Source organism: Pholis gunnellus (genome assembly GCF_910591455.1).
Source record: "Pholis gunnellus genome assembly, chromosome: 8".
NCBI classification, from domain to species: Eukaryota; Metazoa; Chordata; class Actinopteri; order Perciformes; family Pholidae; genus Pholis; species Pholis gunnellus.
This window is the reverse complement of record NC_136534.1, coordinates 12,738,285-12,750,931: the sequence shown is the minus strand read 5'-3', so window position 1 is coordinate 12,750,931 and position 12,647 is coordinate 12,738,285. Positions and strand designations below refer to the sequence as shown.

Below are 12,647 nucleotides of genomic sequence, written 5' to 3'. Positions count from 1 at the left end.
AAATGAAAATGAGACTATTAACAATGATTGTTATTTGTTTTGTCTAATTTGCATATTTTGGTTAATTCAGCTGGGGGCAGTGATTTTACTGGAATAAAATATAGCTTGGAGGTTTTAATGAAAAATGTAAAAAAATAATGGTAGGTTGAGGAAAATAAAGGGTGATAAGGTAACAAACAGAGCCGTCACTCACTAAAATAACTGAAAGCAACAATGAAGCTCTGGCAATCAGACATTTATGCACGCATGCACGTACGCGCGCACACGAACACACACACACACACACACACACACACACACACACACACACACTGTTTACATATGCAAGATCAAGAAGTTGAAAATGTGAACGTGTAGAGGTGAAGTAGATATAAAAGTGTTATTGGTTTGCATGAAAAGTCTCTCATAAAATATATATGTATCGTGTAAAAGAACATGGGTTGTCCTTGTCCACGTACGCTGTGTTAATAAAGTTGATTTAAATCCAAGATGGCGACGCCTATGGTGAAGTCGTGATCCAAGGAAGCAGGTCATTTACAACGTATTTAAAAGCGGAGTATGCCATTCATATCACCAACTATTGGATTTATGTCACTACGACCATAACACTGAAATAAAGGACCAGGAAATAAAACGGTAAGCACCTTCAAAGTGGTGTTTATTTCAAATGTAACGTTGTTTTAACTCCCACTGTGACTCGACCAGTAGACAAACAAGACATTAAACACCATCACAACACTCGAACCAGCTGCTATACGTCGTATCTGTAGCTAGCAGAGTAGCGCTGCTCTGCTGTGTGGAGAGGCTGCGAGGATAAACCGTTATAATGCAACATAATGTCTTGCTAACGTACCGATATGTAGCCTGTCACTGTAGCCTCAATATGGTTCCTCTGTGTGTCAGAAGAGCGTGTTGAGGACCCGAGCCAGCGTTACGCAGTCCAGTGTTGACAAGTGACACGTGCGTTGCACGATTTAACGGTAATCGCGTGTGTTTTCCAATGTTTGCCCGATAAGATGTGAAAAAGCACTAAAATACTTGACAGCTCATTTTATTTATAACTGACCTGTCAGCAGTCTGTCGAGTTATGCAAACAACATTTCAGTATTCAGAGGTAAACTGATTTACATTCAACACTTGATTGTAACTTATTAAACATTCATAATTGTAGGCTGTGGCAGAGGAGCCAGGCTATTTAGTGAAAACCATTAATATCAAGTGATGACCATTGGTTCTTTCAGGTGTTATTTATTATAGGACTGCAACTATTCATTATTTAAACCATCTGTTAATCTGTCGATTACTTTCTGATTCTCATTTGGTCTTTAAGATGTCAGAAAATAGTAGAAAGTGTCTATAAAATATAAATGTGAATTTATGAAACAGACTAAAGCAGCAAGTCTTTGTTATTTGAGAAGTTTGAAGAACTAGGTGATATTTGGTGTTTTCAAAATTCTTGCTGATTAATGTTACTGTCAATCTGTTAGGACTTGTCGGTTCTCCTTATTCTTATTATTTGCAGTATATCGTGACCAGCAGGCGTTCATGACTTCAAGGTTTCTCTGCCACTTAATTAACTACAACGACGTAAAAACATAACTAATTTAGCCTGAAGACCAATAAGTGCAACATTTAAGATCTTTCATGACAGTATAATAACCAAAAATCCCAGATAATATCTAATCACATATCAAGATGTTGACACTACAAGACATCGCTGTAATATCACGACTGGGTAGCGTTTGAAACTACTTGTTCTCAAAGCCAAACTCTTTAAATGCGTCAGTGTTTCAATTAAATTAAAAGTCCGAACACAAAGCAATCATACACTAGTTTTTGCTTGAATATAATAAAGTCTAAAATGAGCAACATTATGATTTAAATCTGAATAGTTAGTTCAGCGACACAAAGAGTTTGACCGAGTATCGATTCCAGCTGTCACCACATGACACACTGCAGCCGGTACCCAAAAAGTACTGAAGTACCAGAATCTGAATAAGACAGTACAGATGTTCAGAGAAAGACTTCTTCTGTTGTAGTGAAGCAGCTTGTTGTTGGCAGTGTGCAGTCACTCTTCACAGGAGACACCCGAGCGGATGAGCCGCCGAGTCACCATAGAAACATTTTCTCCGTCTCTCGCCTCGGCCCACTCACTTGTACCTTCAGAGGAGCACGCAACCTTGAGTGCTCGGCTCTCCCAGCCTCAGCCTGAGGGAGGAGCGTCGGCTGCTGGTTGTACTCCAGAGAATTGAGTGAAAAACACATTCCCACAAGCAGGTGGGTGGTGGAGAGGAGCGAGCAACTGGTTTTACACTCCTAGAGTTATCCCCCTAAAGATCTGTCCGTCGTGGTCACTAAATCCTTGTCAGACTCCTACTAAATGATGTGGAGACTTGCAGTTTCTTGACACTCTTTTCATCCGAGCCGAGTCAATTAAAAAGAGTTCTCCCACAGCTTTGGATAAACAACAATCCTCATTTGTTTTTACCTCATTTCCATCTTCTTCTCTGGTATCGGGGCGTTCTTCACAGCAGCTATAAAGGCCTCGCTGTCTGACATCCAGATGCGTCACTGCTGTGAACATATTCTCTCGTCGGGTCAGGTTAGCAGCAGTTGACTGTGCGGATATCTCATGTTACCTTGGAAACTGTCTGTGTGTGTTTCTGTGTGTGTGTGTGTGTGTGTGTGTGTGTGTGTGTGTGTTGCATAGGAGACAAATTTAGGTCAAATTGATTTATTCTTACATGCAGTTGACTGTCTGACCTACATAAAGCCAAAGCGACGTCTAGCCTCACAGCTGGGCTCATGCAGAAGAGGTGGTTACATCTTTGACATCCCTGTTGAAGCATTTCATCCTCCCTATACACGTAAACACAAACAGGTGATGTCCTGAGGCGGTCAGAGCAGTTCATATCCTGTAGTGCAAAGATAAGGGCAGATCTGAAGTCAGTGAATAATAAGATGATTTGAAAATGTCATCCTCACATCTGATCAACGGCGGGCAGTTTTAATAGGAACAACCTGTCCAGAGCCGAGCATAATCGCATCAATGCTGAAAAAGCAACAACCGCTTATTCCTCAACGTCATGCTGTTGTGTGAGCGACTTGGTGCGAAGAACACCGACTGTGAGAGAAAATCACGTGCAGAGCTTTCAGTCACTCTGCTGTCAACAAGTGGATCGTTGTGATAAGTGTCAGATTTGTATCAATGTGTTGTTTCAATGAATGTTTCCCAAAATCAAATACTAACAAGAGTTGTTCAAGTTTCTGTGTAACAAATGTAAAAAGAGGTTAACACCGATTTAATCCATCGCCAGCTAATTTAATGATCGATTAATCGTGTTGAGTCATTGTTTAAGAAAAGTCATAATTCTCTGATTCCAGCTTCTCGGAAGCAGCCGTGTGTGGGCTTTACTCGTATCTAGTGGTGAGGTTGCAGGTTGTAGGTTGTATCCATCTTAACACTCCTCCCTTTCCAAGCGTGTCGGAGAACTACGGTGGCCTTCAGGTAACGTGAAAATGCAAAAGGCTCTCGCTAGTGCCAGTGTTTGGTTTGTCCATTCCGGGCTTCTGTAGAAACATGGCGGACTCATATTCCATTTCTGCTAATAAATCCCCTTAAATTGCGACACACTGTTTATCTTAAATGTGAATATCTTCAGGTTTCTTTTCTCCCTTATGACAATAAACTGAATATCTCTGCGTTGTTGATGAAACGACACATTTGAGCACGTCATCTTGGGCTTTGGGAAACACTGAAACACATTCTTCACCATTCTGTGACATTTTAAAGACTTTTCTGATGGTCGATTAATAGACTAATTGTTTTAGCAGCACATCTGTTAGATCTTTTATTATGTGATCTTACCTGAATTGTTTTTTTTTTACTGTATCTGTCCGTGTTATAGGTGTCAAAGCCATGCAGGGGTCCGTGAGAAGGCTGGCTCTGTGTCCACTGGGTGTTTCCCGGTTTTCCGGCCAAATCAGCGGCGCTCTCCTGAGCCCAGTAGCCGGCCTGCTGTCCACCAGAACCCGCACCCTGTTCAGTGAGACGGGAGTTTGGGACAAGGACTATAAAACAGAGACCCGACGCAGAGTGGAAGAATGGTGGCACCCACGAATTATGGCACAGTGGCAGAACGATGCGCTGGAGGAGGTGAGGAGGCCGTTACTTTTCACGCAGTTTCCTAAAGTCTTTAGCCCGGTGACGTCACGACAAGCCAAATACATCTCAGTCATGGTCTGGTTTCCTGGTTGTGTGTGTGTGTGTGTATAAACATAATATACTGTATTATATACATATACAGACCGAACTGTATTAACACTACACTACACCAAAACATCTGGAAACATTTAGTTGCAAGAAAGTGAAAATTAGTGAAGATATTCATTTTGAAAGTTAAAGATTCTTACTGTAAAACATTCATGAATGTTGCAAATCATCCTTTGACTTTCTTTGATGTTTCAACCCAATCTAGTGAAAACTGGGTGATTGGGGAATCTTAGAATACACTAACGTCCAAAACTACAAAAAAACATTTTGCAAGGTTTTAATTGAACAGACGTTGGAAGAATAGAAGAGAATCCATGAAATAAACTGGGAGGCTTTGATGAACTGTATGGAGTGACCCAACATGTAAACACCTCATCCAGGTTCATATCGTTCTATGGAAATCATTGTACGGTCTATTAAATGAACAAAACGTTCTTCAGTTTTCAATACGAAACAGAAAAGCAGCAAATTTGACAGGAACCACCAAATATTTTACATTTCTGCCAAAAGAATGACTTGAACGATTACGAGATGATTAAAAATAATGACGGATTCATTTTCTGTCAATCTACATGCAGCCGGGAACAAAAAGTCTTATGATCGTGTATAGAGCAGGGATACGAATATTTCTCGTGTTCAATGTCAACATCCTATTAAAACCAAGACTCGCTCTGTATAAGCAGCTGTCAACACTGATGACTGAGTGAAATAAATATATTCTGGATTATCTGTATACATTGGAAACACCTCCAGCCTTTTCTTTAGGATGAATTGATTAATGGGTCATTAGGCGTTCCCAGCTATTACTGGCGCTGGCCCTCGTAGCTCGCCTCAGTCCCGGAGCTCTGGCTGATTATATATCCTAATGGTCCGACCGCGCGGCTGTCTGGCACAGACCGACATTGATTAAGTGCGTTCATGACAGCCCTGGTCCCTAATTGATTTATTGGAGAATTCATGACTCGGGTTTCCTGTAATCGTGTATCGCTGAGTGTAACCAGCACTCGCTGTGTTGCCTTGGTGAAAGTGTTGTGACTGTAAACCAGAGCATACTGTACAGTAACACACCAGAAGTCAGTCAGCGCTCTCGCTCTGTATGTGATGAGCTGTTATTCCTGTCCTCGTCAGGTTAATGAAGCGTCTTTTATACGAGACTGATAATGGGAAACGAACCCCCTGCGCTGTTATTGACGTTTCTCAGGATTGAAATCGAGGTCTTTTCCACATCTCGTGAGGTTTTCTTACAGCTCTGTACATCATTTTGTTTTCCCAGAGTTCCAACAGGAAGAAGTTTTATGTCCTCTCCATGTTTCCGTACCCATCAGGCCGCCTGCACATGGGACACGTACGAGTGTACACCATTAGTGACACGATCGGCCACTTCCAGCGAATGAGAGGCCACCAGGTACGTCTGCTCCCAGGAAATGTGCTTTTATCATTTCCTATACCGTCCTCCTTGAAACAAGCACTGGCATTACACATAAAGTACTAAAGTGTTTTTGTGTGTTTAGAAATGAAAGTACATGAGTTAGAGGCCGTTTTGACTTTTCACAGTAGGAAAAGCACAGGTGCAAGTTATAAAATGAATGATGGCTGGATTCCATTTAGCTGCTTCAGTTTCAGGGTCCTGGTATTGTGCATCACTGTCAAACTGAGAAAATTGCGGATTGGGTCACAGGTGAGTTTAAGGCCGTGCTTCCTCTACTGTCTCTTGGAGGCAGGATCAGGTTTTGGACTTGTGATTTGAGTTTAACGGACAGGTTACCAAACCATGTAGTGATGCCATAATGGACACAAGATTCAAAGGCTGCACTGTTGAACACATAATGCTCGAGTCTTTGCATAAAAGGCAGATGCTGACTGATTCGTGAACAAACATATTCTAGTTCTTTCCTAAAACTAGAATTAAAATAAAAATGTTGACTGTATGATAATACTATAATGTAACATGAAAAATCCAGGGCTATGAGAGAAATCAGATGCTCTGCAGTGGAGCTCTTGCATCTTATTTTCGTGTAAGAACTCACAGATATATCATAGGTCAACAGATTCAGTATCCCATTCGTTGTCTATGGAGTTTTTGATTTAATATCACGAATTTAAGTTGTTTCCAGTCTCTAAATTAAGCAAAGAGTTGTGCATAGTCATGTAAACCCTCTCACAATAGGCGGCTACCCTTTACGAATAATCCAAGTAGGACTCAAAGCTTTTAACTTCTCAGTGAAGCACAGGTTTGGCTTTATTGTTCGTTATCTTCCCCTCACCCAGAGTCCTTTTCTGTGGCTTCACTGTCTCTGTGTTTGTTTAGACATACAGTATAACATGCTGAGTTTTTTTCCCCAAAATCACAATGGATGTGTAATCCTTAGAGGGAGGGGAGCATATTTTATTGTAGCAAACTGTGAGACATCTGCTTTCCTGTCTGGGTCAAATGGTTTGAGAATGATTAGATGTTGGCTGTTCGCATGATATTACAGATGAGCCACTGTTCTGTACGGGAACATTGGGTTTCATGTAGAGATGATACAGAACATTATACAGTTTGCCTCAAAATTCTTACTCTACTTGCTATTTACAATCCATCTTGATAAAGGTCATTTCATATCTCGATAATGAAACATGCCACGATGTAGCATGTCTTCTGGTAATTAAATATATATTAAAAAAACTTGTTTTAGTAGAAATAAATTGTGCAATTTGTAGCTTATTTGACTTAATTTCAGCTATTTGTTTATAAAGCTGACATGTTTTCTGCTAAAATGACTGAATTATTAGATGTGTGTTGCGGGGTGTAAACATTGAATCCACAGCTTTTCTGGGTTTTTACTGAGACTGTATGATTCCACCTATAGAACCTATTATACCTTTTCTAAATAAATATCAGATAAATAAGAAAATTAAAGGGTTAAAGGCAAGGAGTTCCTGTAAAATGACAACCTGCTTCGATAACGCTTGAATCCACACTCGATTCCGTTGCAGTCGATATTCAGCCCTCAGTTTGAGTCCTGCTGTTGATGAAGCTGTGACCAGTTTTCTGTCAGATGGATCATCCCACTGCAGTCACACACACGCCTTCGGACACAACAACCTATGATCCGTCCTTCCACTGGTCCTTGCCTTGCTGGTTGTATGACGAACCTCTCCTTTTTTCTTTTGCTGGTGGATTTTCTTCCTTCTGCTTCTGTCTGGTCTCTCCCCAAACAGAAACATTTAGTTTGACACGGCTGACGACTGCTTCCTGCCCAGGAGTGTACTTTTTCACAGCATCTGTCAGAAAGCGAACCTTGTTCCGCTGTATGCACACAGTCTGCTCTATTCACTAGTTAATTAAGGAAGGTACACTCTGTCGATTGTCACACCGTAATGCTATTTTCTGGGCTTTAAAGAGATATTGGATCACTGTAAAATAAGAAAGTGACTACTTTCTACTGAACAAGACTTAAAAGTGTCCCCAGCTCACCTGGTAAAAAGGCTCTGCTGGTGCTGGAAGGGCACAAAGGTGTGCTGATGTATAGAGTAATGGCTACTTTGCAGGCAGAAACCGCAAACATTCATTGTGTTTGAAAATGAGCGTATTCGCTGTCTTGCTGCGAGTTAAAGAGAAGAGATTGTTACCCCTGCTGTGTCTGTGTGGTAAACAATAAGCTGGAGCCAAGACACGGTTAGCTTAGCATAAAGACTGAAACAGCTTGCTTGGCTCTGTCCAATAGTAAATATATGCCAACACTAAAGCTCACTAAATCCACTTTAATACTCGTTTGTTTGTTGACCGAGCACAGTACCCTTTGTTTTTTGTACCGATTAAACAGTCTTTATAGTGAGGTAACCGACTGCTGGCGACAGCCACACATTTCCACTATACAGACACAAGTGTACCAATCTTCTCATCAAGCTCAAAAATTGAATAAGTGCGTTTCCCAAAATGTCAAACTACTCCTTTTTAAAAGGCAAAACCATCTGCATGGCTCGATACCACTATAGCCACAGTAAATACAAATCTGCTCCCGTAATTGGGTGAAAAGTCTCTTCTTCTTGTGCTCATGGGCTCCTGTACAGAAATGTGCCGAGTTGAATATTCATGCAATTACCCGAGTCTGGTCGGAACCCGTCAGTGTGATGAGAAAACAGAGACATGCTGGAGTTGCATTTTGGACGCTGCTACAGATGGAGTGCAGCTTCTAGCTGGAGCTGCGTGGGTGGACACTTGCATGTAGCAGAGTGGCCTCACATTCACAGGACCAGTCACCAAACACTCCCCGGGGCCCCGGCGTCGTCGGCGCCAGTGATTTTGGAGCTGCGCATTCTCGTATCCGTCCCGGCTTGGCACCGACTCGCTCCACATTACAGTGGACAGATTGTCATAAATGTGCCCACGCTGACTCCCACGTCCATCTTCCACTGCCTCTTGTCACTCAAGCTCTGAAATGTGCCGTGACAGGTTGGCGAAGAGACGCACGGGCGCTCTCTCTCTTTTCTGTGGACATAAGGATAAGTGGAGCCGGAGCGATCAGCGGTTGAAGTGATAATTTGCCTCGGCTAACGCAGCCTGTCCATCACAGCCGGTCCCTCATGAATACAGCCTCACTTTAAGAGTATTTACACTGAATAAACAACATAGCAGCGCACCCATCCTAATGACGTTTTTTTTTTTCTGCTTCCTTATTAACACACAGTGGACTATCTTTGGCCTGTGCCTTGCTCTCATTGTGCCTGTATTCCCCCTGAGCAGCCACAGTGGTCTGCTGTGCTGAGCGCTCTCAGCCTCAATACCATTCATTGCTCGGCTTTACAAATGAGGCAGTTACCAAGGATACCGATTCGTCTGAAACATCAGACCCCGTTTAGAGTCCGTGCGATGATCCTCTCCAGTCCTCGACTCTCTTGTCACTCTGCGTCTCATACTGTACTCACGCCTTCCACTCCTGGGCTTTCATCTCGGGTTTTTTTTTTCTCACAGCCGACGCTCTGAAGGGAGAACGAGATGAGTGAGAGAGACGTCGACGACGAGGATTCATTTAAAGGAGGCTGTATGCTAAACGGCGAAGTGAAGGGCAGAGCAGGAAAGCAAACAAAGAGAGGAGGCGACGGTAGATTGGGATGTTGTTTAGGACACTGTGTGTAAAACAGCTTACTAAGTGACTGCAGGCTTAAAGCTTTCACATCCTGGTCTTCCATTCTAAGCTTACATCATGCAACGGCTGCAATTACATGGAAATTGCAGTTGGTCTGCATGCATTAGCTACAGTATGTAATGGAGTTGAGATCACAGCAGAGACATTATCATATAGGGGTCAACATGTGCTGCAGTTAGTGGAATCCGGTGCTATTTTGCAGACTGAATTACCTCCTGCAATGAAACATTTAGATTTTACTGTTAACTCTTTGCATAAATCCCTTCGTCACATATCTAATAAAGTAGCGGTCAATCTTTTTAAAGTCCCCCTTCATTCGAAAATGTATTTCGCTTACTGTTACTTCACTTTAATGTTTGACTTTCACTGTTCAGAATGATGTGCTGTGCCGTTTGACACCTTTTTAAAGGTGGAGTCAGTCAATTCAGTGAATATCTCCTCGCAGTGCGCTAGCTGTCCGTCCTGTGTTCATACACAGCCGAGGCTCTGTAAACAGGGAAACAAACAAAATGGCTCAGGCCGAACCTGACGACGCTATTCCAGACCATTGACAAACAAGGGGCGTTGGTAGTCCTGAATGTATGAAGAGAAAGGGAGTGGGCGCGAGAGGGACCGTAAATCTGGCACATGCTAACGTATCCTCTTACTTTGAATCTCATTTTAATATGTGTGAATAAATATAACTACTTCAGCAGCACGTCATGGTCAACATGAAGCACCAAGTGTATACACACTGAGGCTTTTCAATGAAGTAGGAGGCCTCTTGTGTCGATAATGTTATATTTACATAGTCAAGTTTCATATTCATTGATTCTGGACTTTTCATTGAAGGAGAAGGAGTATTTATAATTTTAAGAAGCTTTAACCAGCTAGTTGAACTTTTCAGTATTTTCATGTCTTGTGTAGAATGTCCAGTCAACATTGTTGTGAACTTCAAATGGACTTAATAAAGGGTTAATCTGTCGTCCATTTGATCATTATAGTGTATAAAATGTAAAAAAATGGGGATAACCATCACAAAATAGCTTTTTTGTCAACATATTTCATTTGCTATGGAGAAAAAAAAAGGTGAAAAACAGCAAATCTTTGCGTTTAATGAAGCTGAAAACGGGGATGTTTGATTTTCGTTGCATGTTAAATTAATCCATTATCAAAATTGTTTGCACGAGAGATTTCACCGCTAATACAGAGCTACATCCACAGGTGTTGAATCCAATGGGTTGGGATGCTTTTGGACTTCCAGCTGAAAATGCAGCCATTGAGAGAGGACTGGACCCAGAGGAGTGGACTAAAAGGTATCTGAAATATCACACCTGTTGTTCCGAGCGTTCGTCGTTGATACAAACCGTAACGTTGCTGTTTGTGTGCCGCCTCCTCAGTAATATCCAGTCCATGCGGGAGCAGCTGGACAGCCTCGGCCTTTGCTTCAACTGGGACCGGGTGAGCTGGAGCTGAAGCTTAAATGTCTGGTTTACTCTCTTGTGAGTGTGTGTGTGTGTCTGTGTGTGTGTGTGCGTGTGCGTGTGCGCACGTCACACCACACCACACAAGGCTGACACATGTCTGGCTTTTTTTCTCACAGGAAGTGACCACTTGCCTTCCAGACTACTACAGGTGGACTCAGTATCTGTTTATCAAGCTCTTTGAAGCAGGACTGGCCTATCAGAAAGAGGTGGGAACGGCTTTTGACTAAAGTGCTTATCCTGGTTTTTCTTTTGAAAGGAATAATATGATTGGTTTAGGTTTGAGGTCGCTGATGGTTACAGAAATTATTGAAGCAGCTCACCAGTTACTCCTGAAAGAAAATGAATGAACTGAAAAAGGGAGTGCTTGGTAGAAGCCCTTTGATTGTGTTTAATCAAATGGGACGACCTCGAAGTAAGCCTTTGGACCGACTATTAAATCCAAACTACTTCCTCAACTCTGCATTTTCAATTTATCGCTCTATGTATGTGTGTGTGTGTGTGTGTGTGTGTGTGTGTGTGTGTGTGTGTGTTCATCTAAATCTGTGCGTTTGTGTTATCCAGGCTGTGGTGAACTGGGACCCTGTTGATCAGACAGTGCTGGCTGATGAGCAGGTGGATGAAAACGGTCACTCCTGGAGGTCTGGTGCCCTGGTGGAGCAGAAGCTGCTCACACAATGGTTCATCAAGACTACAAACTATGCCAAGGTACGCCATTGGTCTGTGAGTGAGTGACGGAGAGCGTGCTGTATATATATATGTGTGTGTGTGTGTGTGTGTATGTGTACGTGACAAGTGGCAGGTCTGAATGGCGGGGCCAGCAGCTTCATGTGGGCCAAAACGAGCAGCGGACCCCTCTGATAACAATCATGGCTGACGCTTCAGTAGCAGCAGCTGCAGCCCTGCTTCTCTCGTTCTGCAATCAGACCCCCGGACGTCGTCGTTCTTAGCGCCTCCCAACCAAGTAGAGAGAGACCAGCGGAGTCGGAGTAATGTCACCAGGCGGCCTAGCCCGGCTGATGAGACGCTCCGCCTTTGCTGCACAGCACAGACCTGCTGCAAGAGTTGAGCAACATTCTGGTAGAATTGTATGATTGGCATATTTCTTGTTTTTAGGGCTGATTATTTAATTTTTATTAGAATATCATAATTATTGATTTGGTCTGCGAACATGCTCAACACAATTTCCTGAAGCCCAAGGGGACATTTTCAAATGTCTAGTTTTGTCTGACTGTCGGTCCAAAACCCAAAGACATCCAGTTTACAATTATATAAAACAGAGAAAAGCAGCAAATGCTCATATTTGAGAAGCTAAAACCAGAGAAAGATTGACATTTCCGCTTAAAAAAGATTCTTTGTTGAATCAAATCATCGACTGTAGTCTCGGCTCTACTCGTTTTCAAGTCAAACTGATGCCATGAGAAGGAGAGGCAGAGCAAAGTGTAGCATAAGCAAGTTTTTGTGTTTATCGTCCTGAAATAGCATAATATACATAACAATAACATAGAGACCAAAGCCAGCCTGGTAGGTGTGAAATCAATCTCAACAACTTCCTCTGTGCTTTGAGAAAAAGGTCGGCAATAATTAATGTGATTTCTTTTAAATTGGTTAAAACGTGCAGAAACACTCGTTTGTCCTTTTAAGGGTTTGTTAATTTATTTCCCAATGTTGTCATTTTGATTAAAACATCAATTTGTCCACAGTCGGCGTCACTCCAGTTTTAGCCGCAGCGCTGAAGTCGACCATGCTTGTCCATGTCAGAGGTGTGAGAGGAGGTGG

General features: G+C 42.4%; 1 protein-coding gene across 1 annotated transcript in view; it reads left to right on the top strand.

The window, feature by feature from the left end:
• The first annotated feature begins 510 nt into the window (after positions 1–510).
• Positions 511–12,647, top strand: part of lars2 (leucyl-tRNA synthetase 2, mitochondrial) — a 31,013-nt gene continuing 18,876 nt past the window's right edge. Inside the window, exons 1-7 of the mRNA XM_079164736.1 lie at positions 511–636; positions 3,909–4,156; positions 5,547–5,678; positions 10,609–10,700; positions 10,785–10,845; positions 10,988–11,077; positions 11,433–11,576. Of these exons, the coding sequence (XP_079020862.1) occupies positions 3,920–4,156; positions 5,547–5,678; positions 10,609–10,700; positions 10,785–10,845; positions 10,988–11,077; positions 11,433–11,576 (756 nt within the window). The 5' untranslated portion in view covers positions 511–636; positions 3,909–3,919. The remainder of the gene's footprint in view (positions 637–3,908; positions 4,157–5,546; positions 5,679–10,608; positions 10,701–10,784; positions 10,846–10,987; positions 11,078–11,432; positions 11,577–12,647) is intronic.